This window comes from Somniosus microcephalus, chromosome 17, assembly GCF_052327205.1.
Source record: "Somniosus microcephalus isolate GS21.2 chromosome 17, FLI_Smic_1.0, whole genome shotgun sequence".
Lineage (NCBI taxonomy): Eukaryota > Metazoa > Chordata > Chondrichthyes > Squaliformes > Somniosidae > Somniosus > Somniosus microcephalus.
In genome coordinates, this window is record NC_141003.1 from 88,274,038 (window position 1) to 88,290,808 (window position 16,771).

The 16,771-nt window shown below is 48.0% G+C and overlaps 1 protein-coding gene across 1 annotated transcript in view; it reads left to right on the plus strand.

Annotated features, from left to right (window-relative positions):
• The window catches only part of elapor2b (endosome-lysosome associated apoptosis and autophagy regulator family member 2b), a 153,116-nt gene that overhangs the window by 71,798 nt on the left and 64,547 nt on the right, over positions 1 to 16,771 (plus strand). The window contains exons 3-6 of the mRNA XM_086010868.1: positions 2,626 to 2,818; positions 6,974 to 7,121; positions 10,063 to 10,149; positions 13,209 to 13,355. Of these exons, the coding sequence (XP_085866994.1) occupies positions 2,626 to 2,818; positions 6,974 to 7,121; positions 10,063 to 10,149; positions 13,209 to 13,355 (575 nt within the window). The remainder of the gene's footprint in view (positions 1 to 2,625; positions 2,819 to 6,973; positions 7,122 to 10,062; positions 10,150 to 13,208; positions 13,356 to 16,771) is intronic.

Sequence of the window (16,771 nt, forward strand, 5' to 3'; positions counted from 1 at the left end):
AATGCATCACAACTTTTTCAAATTTTCAGAGGTATGAGCGGGCGGGTTGGAGGCGTGGGGGGGGGGAAGTGAAAGTTGAATAACCCCGCCTCCAACCCGCCCACTTTCACTCTGGCGGGACGGGGGGGTGGGCGGCCAACCCACTGCCAAGAGGCGGTTTGGCAATTTAAATATTATAATGAGGCCTGAAGCCTCTTTAACCTGCTTTACTGCAGGGGTTCCCGGGGCTCAGGACTCCCGGTGGCTGCAATGAGGCGGCCTCAGCCTCTGTGAGCAATGCTTGTGGGCCGGGAGGAGCAGGAGTGCTTGCTTCCTCCTGGCCCCCCAGGCTCCCCCACCATCAGCCTGGCCCTCCCCGGGGACAGGGATCGGCCCGCCACCCCCCACCCCGTCCCCCCAGGATCGCAAATCGGCCCTGGGGCTGGGGAATCAAACTCCCTCCCCCCGGGGATTGCGACTCCAGTCGGACCCCCGGGCCTGGAACAACCCACCTCCCGCCCCACCCCGATCCTGGGGCCGGGGATCGGACTCCCCCCCCCCCCCCCCCGGGGATTGCGACTCTGAACGGACCCCCCACCCCGGGGGATGGGAGCCCCCCCTCCGGGGGAATTGGACAACCCCCAACATCCTGGGCTCGGCACTTCCCTGTTGCTGCGGCCTCCTTGTCCGCATTCCCCACGTGACTAGAAGCCAACCTGTCAATCAGGCTGACTTTCGGGATGGGGAACCCAAACTTCTGGGTTTCCCGCCATCTCCCAGGTCCCCCTGCACCGTGCGGGTGGGAAACGGGGAAATCCAGCCCAAAGTCTCTATCACATTTCTTAGTTTTTACCCCAGATATTTTTCTCAGGTTCCCTGTCTTGGACCACTCTCATCATCCCCATAGACGAGCCTTGCTCCCTGTAACTAGCAGTGCGCCTTTACATGCCCAGTATCTGGGTAAGCCCTCATTCATTCATACTGGTTTATTTTGGTGCTTTAATTTGGAAGGCAGCAGAATAAATACCTTACTGGACCATGGCTTAAGTTATAAATGCTCAACAGATGTATTAACCTTTAACAGCACCTCCCAAACTCGCGACCTCTACCACCTAGAAGGACAAGGGCAGCAGGCGCATGGGAACACCGCCACCTCCAAGTTCCCCTCCAAGTCACACATCATCCTGACTTGGAAATATATCGGCCGTTCCTTCATCGTCGCTGGGTCAAAATCCTGGAACTCCCTCCCTAACAGCACTGTGGGAGCACCTTCACCACACGGACCGCTGCGGTTCAAGAAGGCGGCTCACCACCACCTCAAGGGGCAACCAGGGATGGGCAATAAATGCTGGCCTCTGACCTACTCTTGTTGCCACAGTATTTATGTGGCTGGTCCAGTTAAGTTTCTGGTCAATGGTGACCCCCCAGGATGTTGATGGTGGGGGATGTGTGCAATTTAATGTAATTGGGATAAATGTTAATATTGGATTCATGCATTCTGTAAGGACAGAAAGTGAAAAGATGCTAATTTCAGATAATCACGGATGTGATCCATTCGCAGAAACTCTTAGCCATTCATTGCACTAGAAAACAATGCAAAAAAAACCCAAACTCTTAATGGTGCTTTAAAAAAAGTTACTTTGAAGTTCCTAATACACGGTTGTTTCTCCTCCCCACGTCCCCACTTCATTGAAATCACGAGTCTTCCCATTCTTTCCCAGGACCTCACAAATTCTGGAACAGCACCTCTATCAGCCTTTCCTTCCTCTTCAGGCCTTTAAAACTCGAGCTTAGCCCCACCCAATCTCGACTCCGTGACTTATCGCGACTTCTCCTTATACCGTGTTCAGCCGAGGGGGTGCCCTGCACCCTGGGCCTTGAACCTTCATGGATTTGTTTTGGAAAAATAAAAGGGCAGTTGCGAAATGAAAAGATATTTCAATGTGAGGAATATTCAAATGAGGCAATTAAGATGCAAGAATGAGAAACCCACCATCCCTGTACCTCTCTCACCAAAGATGTCCTATTGAGGAGGGCCGAGGGGAGTTTTGGTGCAGCTTAATCGTTCTTGGTTACTTTTCCTTTATTTTCCTGTTGACTGTCTCGCCGTACAGATGCAGATGGACTCTCGAAATACATAGTACATAGGATATACGGCACAGAAACAGGCCATTCGGCCCAACCAGTCCATGCACCCCTCGAGCATCCTTCCTCATCTAACTCTATCAGCGACACCCTCTATTCCCTTCTCCCTCATGTGCTTGTCTAGCCTCCCCTTAAATGCATCGATACTATTCGCCTCCACCACTCCCTGTGGTAGCGAGTTCCACATATGAAATGAATAGCGGGTTGGATTTATTTTGAGTTGATGAAGCTTTTGAGGGACAGTCTCGATGGACCAGAGGGTTGAAAGAAAGACTTGCATTTCTATAGCGCCTTTCACGACCACCGGACGTCCCAAAGTGCTTTACAGCCAATTAAGTACTTTTTTGGAGTGTAGTCACTGTTGTAATGTGAGCTGACCATAAAGCAGCTTTAATAAACTCGTTAGTAAACCAGCTTTTAAACCTGCGGTGTTGACTGTGTCTTGTTGACCAGAAAATAGAAAAAGGGTGTCTTGCAATCACCTCCTTTTTTGCTTTCCAGCCTTTTCCTGTGGATCTGGGGAATTTCTGGAGCTATTAAACCAGGCCTGTCATAAGTGTGCAGCCGGCAGTTACTCACTGGGCAGTGGGATTCGCTTTGATGAATGGGATACTTTGCCACTGGGATTTTCTACCGTGGCAAGGTTTGTAGAAGATGCAGAAATCGGCAGCAGCGGCAGCGAGAACTGCAGCTCGTAAGTAAACAAGCGACAGATTTTTGTTACTCACCATCTGTTTCGGGGGTGCATAACAAGGTATTTTATTTTTGTAATCGGTTACATTTCTGTATTTTGTTATTCGCTCAGTAGCCAACAGTTTAGCTGTGGTTTGTGCAGAAGCTAACTTATGTTGCTGCCCCGCTAATTTGCTTTTCTCTTGAGTTCATCATGCTCAATTTTTAAAGCGGCATATTACCAAGTGTCATTGAATGGGTAAAGCTGAGTGCCGACAGTATTATGGTCCACCTGCTCTGTTTATCATCAAGTTTTGAGTAAACATATTGTGAATGGGGCAGAAATCGTGCCGTTCAATGGGAAATCGAAACCTTTGTGTTTAAATGCAACTAGCAGTAGGCCTGGCCAATGCTCCCTGTAATGTTTTTTTGGGCTGCGCGGCCCATTCAAAATCCTGTGCATGCGCAGTTTTTTCAATTTAAAAGCTGGCTCACTGGCTGCGTGGGACCCCCGGAGCGCTGCGCGGCTTAAAGGGAACACTGGTCCTGGGCATTGAATTACTTTTCCAAGAATTAATCGTTTTGTAATCATCTTCGGCTTGGCCAGGGTTTTTTGTTCTTGCACCTCTGTGAAGCATCCTGTGACATTTCTCCACATTATTGGGCTATATTGCTGATCCCATTGTAGTTGGCATTTCTGGAGTGGGGACACTGGAGTGATGAGGCGTGTGTTCGCTTTGTAGAATGGGGACTTAATTCTTTGGTCTTGTGGAGATCTGACTTAGCTGAGTTTTTTTTTTCTTGAAAAGTCTTTTCCAAATAATATATAGGAAAGTGACACAAGTGAGAGACTTGACCCCACCATTGCTATGAAACCAATGAGGCAATCCCCATTTTGCAGAGATAGATTTTCCCAGCAAGTCTTTATTTGCACCTTATGCCATTTAGCTTATAACCTCGAGCTAGGTGAGAAAAATTTTCTTTAACCAGCAATCTGTTTCATTTTCGAATAAAATGACTAATGCCGTCGATACTTTTGCCTCTTGCACATTTGAAGTGCCATGAACTCCAGGTAACACGACGGGTGTGACTGTGCTACAGCAAGAAGATGAAACTGTTCAAAACTTGCACAAGTACTTGAGTAAAATGATTAGAGAGGAGTACTTTCAACATCAAGCACTTACAATCCCCCAGTATACATTGAAAAAAGCACAAACATCCTGCCTACGAGCAAAAAGTTAGAGTTTAGTCAGTTGCATTTTGAAACAGACTTGCGGAGCAGGCTCGAGGGGCCGAATGGCCTGCTCCTGCTCCTATTTCTTATGAATTGCAGCTCCAGGGATTAGCATCCAGAACTCATGAGGATGTTGGCCCTCACTCTTCTAATGAGAGCTGGTTGCTGATAGTTTTACTGTGCGGTTACTGGTAGCCAGTTCTAAGACCCAACATGATGGATCACCAGCAGTCTGCTGGCAACGGACCATTATTTCCAATTTCCTACCACAAATAAGCCGAGAGGGGAGAGTGCACAGGCCCTCCCAAAGGTAATGCCTTCCATTGAAATAAAATGTGTATTCACCTCATCGTTGTCTCGAGGACACTTAAAAAAAAAAAAATCCCCACCAGCTTTAGACAAAGGGGCATGCGGATAACCTGATCCTCGCTGTTCTCGGCCATTGCCACTCTGGAACTAGCTTCTAGAAAATGTGTAAGAGAGACTCCAAAAGTATTTCCACCTCAGTATTTTCACACACCTGTTTGTAGATTGTAACCCAAGTAAAATGAGATAACCAACATTGGGCACACAAAGTAAGTTCATGATGTGGAGATAGTGGTTAGCACTGTTGCCTCACAGCACCAGAGACCCGGGTTCGAATCCGGCCTTGGGTGACTGTCTGTGTGGAGTTTGCACATTCTCCCCGTGTTTGCGTGGGTTTCCTCCGGGTGCTCCGGTTTCCTCCCACAGTCCAAAGATGTGCGGGTTAGGTTGATTGGCTATGATAAATTGACCCTTAGTGTTAGGGGGATTAAATACGTGGGGTTACGGGAATAGGGTGGGATATGTGTTGGTGTAAGGGTTACAGGGATCGGGTGGGATGTGTGTCGGTGCAGGCTCGATGGGCCGAAACGGCCTCTATCTGCAGTGTGGGGTTTCTGTGATTCTGTGATTCTGAGATGCCGGTGTTGGACTGGGGTGGACAAATGTGAGAAGTCACACAACACCAGGTTATAGTCCAACAGCTTTGTTTGAAATCACAAGCTTTCGGAGCGCTGCTCCTTCGTCAGGTGAAGTGAGTAAGTTCAGTCACAATAATAATTTGTGCTGATTGAGTGACTTGATTTTAACCCGGGGTTGTGATGCATTGACCGAACCTTGGCTGACAACCAGCTTTTCTTGCACCGTTAACTAATTGCTAAATTGCAGGAGGAGGTCCCATTGATTCCTATTGCAAGGTTAGAAGTAACTCAGACAATTCAGGAGCAATAATGGTTATAGATTTGTGGTAAAATGTAAAAGAAAAAACTTTCATATAAAAATCTTAGTCATTAAATTAAAATCACTGAAAAATTGATTAAAACGGAAATCCAACGGTAAAATGAGTCAGAGTACAAAGTGACAAAGCACAGCAAACAGATTAAATGAGCTTCATGATCAAATGATTTGTCTTAAGAGAATTTATAAAATGTTAACTGGAGCATAACATACTAAAATAAAAACAGAAAATGCTGGAAATACTCAGCAGGTCAGGCAGCGTCTGTGGAGAGAGGAACAGAGTTAACGTTTCAGGTCGATGACCTTTCGTCAGAACTGGAAAAAGTTGGAGATGGAACAGGTTTTTAAGCAAGTGTGGGGGCAGGGAGAGGGGGGAGGGGAGGAAAGAACAAAAGGGAAGGTCTGTGATAGGGTGGAAGGTGGGAGAGATTAAATGACAAAAGGGATGAGGGTGTGAGGCGAAAGGAGATGGTAATGGGACAAGTTAAGAAACAAAATATGGGTCTAGAGGAGGTGTAAATGGGAATGGCAGAACATTCTAATTTTGATGAAGTAGGTTATTCTCACTGTGCCTTCATACAAGTAGAGAGGGGTTCTTGTAAACAATGGTAAATGGGAGCATGGAGTTGTCGGGTTGTGCCTGTAATTTCCGCACAAGCTTGTGATCCTTTTGTGCAATGAATGGCACCAAGCAAAGGTCTGATGAGTGGGAGTAAAGAATGAAACACGTCATCCTGTGAATCTTCGGGAAGCTGGATCAAGAGCAGCATTGTTAGAGTCCTTACAATTGGTCAGTTGTCTTCCTTTGCCACTGGCCCTGGAAAAGCTAAAGCGCCAGAGCAAACACTTCAAAAATAATGAATTTTGTTTAAATATGCATGAAAAGAAGGTCGCCTCTGGGCGTTGGTTGCATCTTGGCATCCCCACCCATGGATGTGTAGATCAAAACAGGCTGGGTCACTTTTCTCTAGAAAAGAGAAGACTGAGGTGGACCTGATTGAGGTCTCTAAGATTATGAAAGGGTTTGAGAGGGTAGATGTATGAAGATGTTTCCACTTGTGGGTGAGACAAGAACTAGGGGCCATAAATATAAGATGGTCACTAATAAATCCAATTGGGAATTCAGGAGAAACTTCTTTTCCACATTCCCACCACTCTCTGGGAACTCGCTACCACAGGGAGTGGTTGAGGCAAATAGCACAGATGCATTTAAGGGGAGGCTAGACAAGCACATGATGGAGAAAGGAATAGAGGGTTGTGTTGATGGGGTGAGATGAAGAGGGGTGGGAGGAGGCTCGAGTGGAGCATAAACGTCGTCATGGACCAGTTGGGTTGAATGGCCTGTTTCTGTGCTGTAAATACTTTATAACTTTGTAAAATGGCATAGTTGGGTGTTGGCCACCATTTTATTAACATGTAACATAGTGAGGCAACTGGTGTTAGTAAATAGAATAAGGGCATTGCCGACAGTATAAATATTTGGGAACTTTTGAGAATAGTTTAATTCAGTAATTGGTCAGGATAACATGCTTCTTTTGCGATTAACATGTTTCTTCATTTAATTTTTTTTTAAAAGGTGTATTTTAAAACTTCTGTTAACTCATAAAGAGACCTGACTTTTATATTTTCTGTCTATTATCATTTTGGAGTAATTTTTATTGTAATTAAATGTTACTTCCACAGGTCTTCCTGGGTTCCACAAGGGAGTTACATTGCTTCCAACAGAGACGACTGCACGGTTTCCCTCATCTATTCCGTACACTTGAAGAAAGCTGGAAGTGTTGTGTTTGAGTATCAGTATCTGGATAACAGTATATTCTTTGAGTTTTTTGTAAGTCCTATTTCATAAAATACATTTTTCCTTAAATTTTGAAAAGTAACTTGCTGTAGAACCGATAACCTGTGTGGCAAAGGAAGAACTGGAACTTGAAGTTATGATGAACCTTTATAAAACACTGGTTCATCCTCAACTGGAGGATTGTGTCCAATTCTGGCCTTAGAGAAGGTGCAGAAAAGATTTACAAGAATGGTTCCAGGGATGAGGGACTTCAGTTACGTGGATAGACTGGAGAGGCTGGGGTTGTTCTCCTTAGAGCAGAGAAGATTGAGAGGAGATTTGATAGAGGTGTTCAAAATCATGAGGGGTCTGGACAGAGTAGATAGAGAGAAACTGTTCCCATTGGTGGAAGGGTCGAGAACCAGAGGGCACAGATTTAAGGTGATTGGCAGAAGAACCAAAGGCGACATGAGGAAAAACTTTTTTACGCAGCGAGTGGTTAGGATCTGGAATGCACTGCCTGAAAGGGTGGTGGAGGCAGAGTCAATCGTGGCTTTCAAAAAGGAGTTGGATAAGTATCTGAAGGAAAAAAATTTGCAGGGCTACGGGGAAAGGGCGGGGGAGTGGGACTAGCTGAAGTGCTCTTGCAGAGAGCCGGCACGGGCTCGACGGGCCGAATGGCCTCCTTCTGTGCTGTAACCATTCCATGATTCTATATCTTGCCTTTCGTATCCACAGGATGTCCCAATGTACTTCACTGCATAGGATTATTTTGAAGTGTTACATAATCAAAGACAGCAGCTAATTTGCACACATCAAGATCCCACAAACAACTATGAGATAGTTGACATTTTAACCTGTTTTGTTGGTATTGGCTGAGAGATTGTCCAGGACCGATGTTCCCCCTAAGGTGTTCCCCCTTCTTCTTAGGCAGTCCCTCGGAACCGAGGATGACTTGCTTCCACATTAAAAATGAGTTCTCAGGTGACTGATGAGTCCAATGCGGGACCTACAGTCTCTGTCACAGGTGGGGCAGACGGTGGTTGAAGGGGTGGGTGGGTGAGGTGCTTGGGTTGATGTGCGCTCCTTGCGCTGCCTGCGCTTGGCTTCCGCTTGCTCCTGGCGAAGAGACTCGAGGTGTTCGGTGCCTTCCCGGATGCTTTTCCTCCACTTTGTGCAGTCTTGGGCCAGGGATTCCCAGGTGTCGCTGGGGATGTTGCACTTTTTCCAAGGAGGCTTTGAGGGTGTCCTTGAAGCATTTCCTCTGCCCACCTGGGGCTCTCTTGCCGTGCCGGAGCTCCGAGTAGAGCGCTTGTTTTGGGAGTCTCGTATCGGGCATGCGGACAATGTGACCCGTCCATCGGAGCTGATCGAGCATGGTCAAAGCTTCGATGCTGGGGATGTTGGCCTGAGCAAGAACACTGACGTTGGTGCGCCTATCCTGCCAATGGGTTCACCTTTCAATCATTAAACACTTGTCGCCCCAAATGCCTGGGACCCTGCTCAGCTGCTAGAAGTGTGGTAGGGTGGGACTCGCGGTTACCAGTCTGCTGTGGCCCTGACCCCGTTCCAGATCCTGGGGTCAAGGTCATTTAAATGGTGGGTGGTGAGGTGCCTGAACCATTTTTGACATTACTCGGGATAATGTCACCTTCGGTCAGAGTGTCCTTATAATCCACTGGGGCCAAGAATTCCGGGGCCTTGATCTCCATCCACTCCAACATTACATTTGATGGGGAAATGAAAAAAAAATAAAAGGACCGTATCAGAAAGAGAAGCCGTGGGCTGCAGAATAAAATGTCCCCCCACCCCCCACTTGGCTTTTCTCGCCCAAAAAGGAGTGAGCACCTTCACGAGTTTAACGCTCCCCTCCTGTAGGTGTTGACTCCTTCTCGGCACCAGTACCTCAACCAAGTGGCCATTATTGGTGTGTAAGTGTTGATGGTGAATTGGGCAGCCCAGTGCTGCCCTCAACTGGTGCGCATCACATCCAGCATGGAAAATGAGCAGCGGCAGGAGCCGCGGTCAATTTTCACCTCCATCTATCGGGAGAGTTGACGTCTATTGTATCGTCTCTACTGACACCCTGACTGTGATCAGTTAACTCGGCACAGACCAGGAATCAAAGCTGGGATCTTCATGGTCAGTGACTACAACCACAACAGCAACTTGCATTTATATAGCGCCTTTAACGTAGTAAAACGTCCCAAGGCGTTTCACAGGAGCGATTATCAAACTAAATTTGACACAGAGTCACATAAGGAGATATTAGGGCAGGTGACCAAAAGCTTGGTCAAAGAGGTCAGTTTTAAGGAGCCTCTTAAAAGAAGAAAGAGAGGCGGAGAGGTTTAGGCAGGGAATTCCAGAGCTTAGGGCCCAGGCAGCTGAAGGCACGGCCACCAATGGTTGAGCGATTATAATCAGGGATGTGCAAGTGGCCAGAATTGGAGGAGCGCAGATATCCCGGAGAGTTGTGGGGCTGAAGGAGGTTAGAGAGATAGGGAGGGGCGAGGCCATGGAGGGATTTGAAAACAAGGATGAGAATTTTAAAATCGAGGCGTTGCTTAACCGGGAGCCACTGTAGGACAGGGGGTGATGGGTGAATGGGACTTGGTGTGAGTTAGGACACGGGCAGCCGAGTTTTGGATGACCTCAAGTTTACGGAGGGTAGAATGTGGGAGGCCAGCCAGGAGTGCGTTGGAATAGTCAAGTCTAGAGGTAACAAAGGCATGGATGAGGGTTTCAGCAGCGGATGAGCTGAGGCAGGGATGGAGTTGGGCGATGTTACGGAGGTGGAAAACTTACTGAGTCATTGGGTGGGGGTGGGGGGGGGAGCCCTAAATCATCTTTTGTCAATATTCATAACTATACGAGTCTATGAAACTAGGGGCACATTTTTACACCCTGTCTGAAAAGTGTTTTTGTTTGAAGTGATGAAAGGAAATGTATCCTAGTTATCTTGCCTTGTTCTTTATTACAAATCCTTTGTCTGCAGGTGCAAAATGACCAGTGTCAGGACACAGAAACAACAGAACAAAAGTGGATGCGTTTAACGGAAAGCGATGAATGGAAGAGTCATTCAGTAAGCATTACAGGAGCACTTGACTATTCTAACTGCCTTATTGCAACAAAAATTTCAATAGAAACATGTAATGCTGCAGAATGATTTGGTTACTGTGAATAACGCAGCGTTCTGACCTGCTTTCAGTGGAAGATGTTGCTTAGATCTTTTTCTGGGCTTGAAGTTCAAACGGATAATTTAGAACAGACATTTTATTTTTATTCGTTCCTGGGATGTGGGCGTCGCTGGCAAGGCCGGCATTTATTGCCCATCCCTCACTGCCCTTGAGAACTAATTTGGTGAGTGGCAAAGCAATTGAGGAGAGAAAGCCATTGCTGTTACTTCTAAACAAATGTAAGGAAAGGAGTGCAAAATACTGAAATAGTTAAGGAACATATTTGGAATGTTAAGTTTACAGGGACTTGGTGACCATCGACATCCGCTGGGCCTGTTTCCTCAATGAGCGATGTTGCACTACTTTGGTGTTCTCCCCTTCCTAAGCCGCACCAAGTTCCCTGTGACCGGCAGAAACCACCTCCTTTTCATTCATGATAGCTTACTGACACTCCAACTGCTTTGAAGTGTGATGATCATTTTTGGAGATAAAACGTGCATTCATATCGCATCTTTAACACAAAGAAAAAATCACAAAGCGTTTCACAAAGCCGTAAGGAACAATGGAGAGATTGGGTGGGGTGAGAAGGAGCTTGGTAAAAGAACTGGGTTTTAAGGAAAACAAAAAGAAAATACTGCAGATGCTGGAAATCTGAAATAAAAACAGAGAACGCTGGCGATACTCAGCAGGTCAGGCAGCATCTGTGAAGAGAGAAACAGAGTTAACGTTTCAGGTCGATGACCTTTCGTCAGAACTGGAAAAAAGCAGGAAATGGAACAGATTTTTAAGCAAGTGTAGGAGCTGGGCTGGGCCGCTCCACTCCCACTCAGACCTCACCATCCTCGGCCTCTTACATTGTTCCACGGAAGCTCAGCGTAAGCTCGAGGAACAGCACCTCATCTTTCGATTAGGCACTTTACAGCCTTCTGGACTCAACATAGAGTTCAACAATTTCAGATCATAACCTCGGCCCCTATCATATATATTTTTTATCAACACCTTTTGTTTGTGTCTGTTCTTCTCTCCCACAGCGCCAGCTGTCTTTCACTCTGCCAGCACAATTCACACTTCATCTAGAGCCATCCTTTGTTTCTTAACCTGTCCCATTACCATCTCCTCTCGCCTTGAATATCTCTTAATGTCTCTTTAATCTCTCCTGCCTTCTATCCTATCACAGACCTTCCCTTTTGTTCTTTCATCCCCTCCCCCCTTTCCCAGCCCCTACACTTGCTTAAAAATCTGTTCCATTTCCTGCTTTTTTCCAGTTCTGATGAAGGGTCATCGACCTGAAACGTTAACTCTGTTTCTCTCTCCACAGATGCTGCCTGACCTGCTGAGTGTGTCCAGCATTTTCTGGGTTTTAAGGAGGTTGACAAAAGATCAGTGGGAGATGCAGAGGCAGAGGAGTTTGCGAAGCGAATTCCAGAGCCTGGAACCTAGGCAGCTGAAGGAAAGGCTGCCAATGGTGGAGCGCAGGGAGAGAGATGCACGTGAGGCCAGAGGTAGAAGAATTTGGGTGGTGGGATTGTCGAGGTTAGAGATGAGGAGAGGTGAGTCCATAGGGCGGATTTTAAATTTGAGGCAGATCGGGAACCAATGCAGGTAAGTGAATACAGGACTGAAATAAAAACAGAAAATGCTGGAAATACTCAGCAGGTCAGGCAGCATCTGTGGAGAGAGAAACAGAGTTAACGTTTCAGGTCGATGACCTTTCGTCAGTACCGGAAAAAGTTGGAGATGGAACAGGTTTTAAGCAAGTGTAGGGGCAGGGAAAGGGGGGAGGGGAGGAAAGAACTAAAGGGAAGGTCTGTGATAGGCTGGAAGGCAGGAGAGATTAAATGACAAAAGGGATGATGGTGCAAAGCAAAAGGAGATGGTAATGGGACAAGTAAAGAAACAAAGCTTACTTGCCATAGAGGGAGTGCAATGAAGGTTCACCAGACTGGTTCCTGGGATGGGGGGATTGTCCTATGAGGAGAGATTGAGTAGACTAGGCCTATATTCCCCAGAGTTTAGAAGAATGAGAGGTGATCTCATTGAAACATACAAAATTCTTACAGGGCTTGACAGGGTAGATGCAGGGAGGGTGTTTCCCCTGGCTGGGGAGTCTAGAACCAGGGGTCACAGTCTTAGAATAAGGGGTCGGCCATTTAGGACTGAGATGAGGAGGAATTTCTTCACTCAGAGGGTGGTGAATCTTTGGAATTCTCTACCCCAGAGGGCTGTGGAGGCTCAGTCGTTGAGTATATTCAAGACAGAGATCGATAGATTTTTGGATATTAAGGGAATCGAAGGATATGGGGATCAGGCGGGAAAGTGGAGTTGAGGTCGATGATCAGCCATGATCTTGTTGAATGGTGGAGCAGGCTCGAGGGGCCGTATAGCCGACTCCTGCTCCTATTTCTTATGTTCTTAAAATATGGGGTTAGAGGAGGTGTAAATGGAAATGGCTGAATCATCACCTGCTGTGTGAAAAAGTGGGGCTGAGGTTATGAGCTGAAATTGTTGAACTCAATGTTGAGTCCAGAAGGCTGTAAAATGCCTAATCGATAGAAGAGTGTAGGACTGGCTGGTTCGGGTGACACTTGTCCAGGCTGAGTGACTGACCTCAAATAGTTCAGGCAATGATCATAAGCCGAATTCTGATTGGATGTCATACAGTGGAAGAGTAAGTGTCGTGGTGCGGGGGGAATCGGCAGAGACCCCCATGGGGACTTTCTCTCTCACAGCTGGTGAACAATCGGTTCCATTACCATCCACACTGCCCGCAACCCTCAAGACAGCCCTGTTGGTGTTTGAACACAGCAGGCACTTTTATCTGATTTTAAAATGCAGCGGTTGCTTGAAATGATTGACGTTGATGTAGTCAGTGCTTCCAGCATTCTACTGTTGTAGGGACCTCCTAACCTTTAGGAAAATGCAAACTGCGATTGATAATGAGACGATGCTTTAATGCCTTGTGTAGGTGAATTTGAAGACTGGTACAAACGTCCTGTATTGGAGAACAACAGGAATCCTTCTGGGCGATAAAATGGCAAAACCAGTTCTTCTGAAAAACATCTTCATTGAAGGTACGATTGCCGAGAGTCCTGGCTGCAGGTTTTCGTGTATATAACAAACCAATTTATTGTATTTGTAATTTCTTGCTCCGATTTGTACTTTAGTCTATATTGGGATTCATTTCTTTCATTTATAGATGTTTGTAAACTGTGAATTTAATGCAAATTTTTGGCTTATTATAGACTCATTGATTTTAGCTTTTAAGCATTTTCTCTGATTTATGTATTTGTGCCACTTTGGTTTGTGCGCATCACCCAGCTGTGGGAGCGTCACTGGGCGAATATTCCTGACGGGTTTTGTACTTTGAGGTCTTGAGAATCAACTCGGAAACTATGTAAAAGCTCCACCCACAGACTAACCCCAGCTTTTCTTCCCTGTTATCAGCAGTCATGTTTCTCCTCGTGGGACATGTTTTTGTTCCAAAATCCATCCGTTCAGTTTGTGAAGATTACGTCATCCTCATAATTCTAGTGAAAAATTTGAATATTAATGTGTCTCATCACTGGACTGTTTTTATTATTCACAAATAACTCCAGTATGTGTTCATAGCCAGCTTCAAATTTTCTAAGTCCTGTAGTTGGACATAAGAACATAAGAAATAGGAGCAGGAGTCGGCCATTCGGCCCCTCGAGCCTGCTCCGCCATTCAATGAGATCATGGCTGATCTGATCTTGGGCTCAGCTCCACTTCCCTGCCCGCTCCCCATAACCCTCGACTCCCTTATCGTTCAAAAATCTGTCGATCTCCACCTTAAATATATTCAATGACCCAGCCTCCACAGCTCTCTGACTCACGATCCTCTGGGAGAAGAAATTCCTCCTCATCTCCATTTTAAATGGGCGCCCCCTTATTCTGAAACTATGCCCCATGAGGGGAAACACCTTCTCTGCATCTACCCTGTCGAGCCCCCTCAGAATCGTATATGTTTCAATAAGATCACCTCTCATTCTTCTAAACTCCAATGACGATAGGCCCAACCTGCTCAACCTTTCTTCATAAGTCAACCCCCTCATCTCCAGAATCAACCTAGTGAATCGTCTCTGAACTGCCTCCAATGCAAGTATATCCTCCTTAAATAAGGAGATCAAAACTGTACGCAGTACTCCAGGTGTGGTCTCACCAACGCCCTGTACAGTTGTAGCAAGACTTCCCTGCTTTTATACTCCATCCTCCTTGAAATAAAGGCCAACATTCCATTTGCCTTCCTGATTATTTGCTGCACCTGCATGCTAACCTTTTCTGTTTCATGCACAAGGACCCCCAGGTCCCTCTGTACCGCAGCATTCTGTAATCTCTCTCCATTTAAATAATAATTTGCTTTTTTATTTTTCTTACCAAAGTGGATAACCTCACACTTTCCAACATTATACTGCATCTGCCAAATGTTTGCCCACTCACTTAGCCTGTCTATATCCCTTTGCAGATTCTTTGTGTCCTCTTCTCAACTTGCTTTCCCACCCATCCTTGTAGTTCCCTTAAGGACGGCGCAGGTTCATGCAATGCATCTTTGCCCACCAAGATTCTGTTAATGGATTTGGGTCTTCAGCCCTAATCTCAAAGGAAGCACCGGCATTCTAGGTCAGAGATGCATCTGGGACAGGACAGCTTTATAGCCGTCATTCAACTGACCTTATTCAAAAACACAATTCAAAGTGCGCACTCTCTAGTTCCAGGTTAGAAACATAGAAACATAGGAGCAGGAGTAGGCCATTCGGCCCTTCGAGCCTGCTCCGCCATTCAACGAGATCATGGCTGATCATCCGAACCCTAGCACCCGGTCCCTACACCGACAGCCATCCCACACAAGCCCTATCCCCGTAACCCCACGTATTTAATCCCCCCCTAACACTAAGGGCCAATTTTTTATCATGGCCAATCAACCTAACCCGCACATCTTTGGACTGTGGGAGGAAACGGAGCACCCGGAGGAAACCCACGCAAACACGGGGAGAATGTGCAAACTCCACACAGACAGTCACCCTCTTGCATATTCTTGCATCCCATATTGCTGTATATATCTAGGGAAATAGCTCAAGTCTGTTTTCCAACTTTCACCATCTCCTACCATAGAAGTGGTTGTTCAACAAGGTTTTAGTAACACTTGGTACTGCACTAGCTGCGCAATCTATCGTCTCGGATCTTCAGAGTTACTCGAACTGGCACCTTGGTCAGGATAGTGACTGCCAGGTTAGGAACATTGAACCTCGGAGATTGGAAGTTGTTCCACGAGCTCTCGTGGGGCTAAATATGTTTGAGTTGTCCTTTGGCTAAAAACTTTGTCTGAAATTTTCAGGTGGAGGGGTTTTGAGAGAGAGAGGGGGCAGAGGGCGAGGGGCAGAGGGGGAGGGGGGGAGAGAGAGGGGGGAGGGGGAAGAGAGAGAGAGAGAGAGGGGGGAGGGGGGAAGAGAGAGAGGGGGGGAAGAGAGGGGGGGGAAGAGAGAGGGGGGGAAGAGAGGGGGAGGGGGGAAGAGAGAGGGGGGAAGGGAGGGGGAAGAGGGGGGAAGAGGGGGGGAAGAGGGGGGAGGGGGGGGAAGAGGGGGGAGGGGGGGAGGGGGGGAAGAGAGAGAGGGGGAGGGGGAAGAGAGAGAGGGGGGAGGGGGAAGAGAGAGGGGGAAGAGAGAGGGGGGAAGAGAGGGGGGAAGAGAGAGGGGGAGGGGGGAAGAGAGGGAGGGGAGGGGGGAAGAGAGGGAGGGGAGGGGGGAAGAGAGGGAGGGGAGGGGGGAAGAGAGGGAGGGGAGGGGGGAAGAGAGGGAGGGGAGGGGAGGGGGGAAGAGAGGGAGGGGAGGGGAGGGGGGAAGAGAGGGAGGGGAGGGGGGAAGAGGGGGAGGGGGGAAGAGGGGGGAGGGGGGAAGAGGGGGAGGGGGGAAGAGAGGGAGGGGGGAAGAGAGGGAGGGGAGGGGGAAGAGAGGGAGGGGGGGAAGAGAGGGAGGGGGGAAGAGAGGGGAGGGGGAGGGGGGAGAGGGGAGGGGGAGGGGGGAAGAGAGGGAGGTGAAGGAGGGGGAGGGGGGAAGAGAGGGGGGAGGGGGAAGAGAAGGAGGGGGGAAGAGGGGGAGGGGAGAGAGAGCGAGAGGGAGGGGGGGAAGAGGGAGGGGGGGAAGAGGGGGAGGAGAGAGGGGGGGGAGGGGGGGAAGAGGGGGAGGAGAGAGGGGGGGAGGGGGTGAAGGGGAGGGGGAGGGGGGGAAGAGAGAGGGGGGAGGGGGGAAGAGAGAGGGGGGAGGAGAGGGGGAGAGGGGGGAGGAGAGGGGGAGGGGGGGAAGAGAGAGGGGGGAGGAGAGGGGAGAAGAGAGAGAGGGGGAGGAGAGGGGGGGAAGAGAGAGAGGGGGAGGAGAGGGGGGGGAAGAGAGAGAGGGGGAGGAGAGGGGGGGAAGAGAGAGAGGGGGAGGAGAGGGGGAGGGGGGGAAGAGAGAGAGGGGGAGGAGAGGGGGAGGGGGGGGAAGAGAGAGGGGGGAGGAGAGAGAGAGGGGGGAG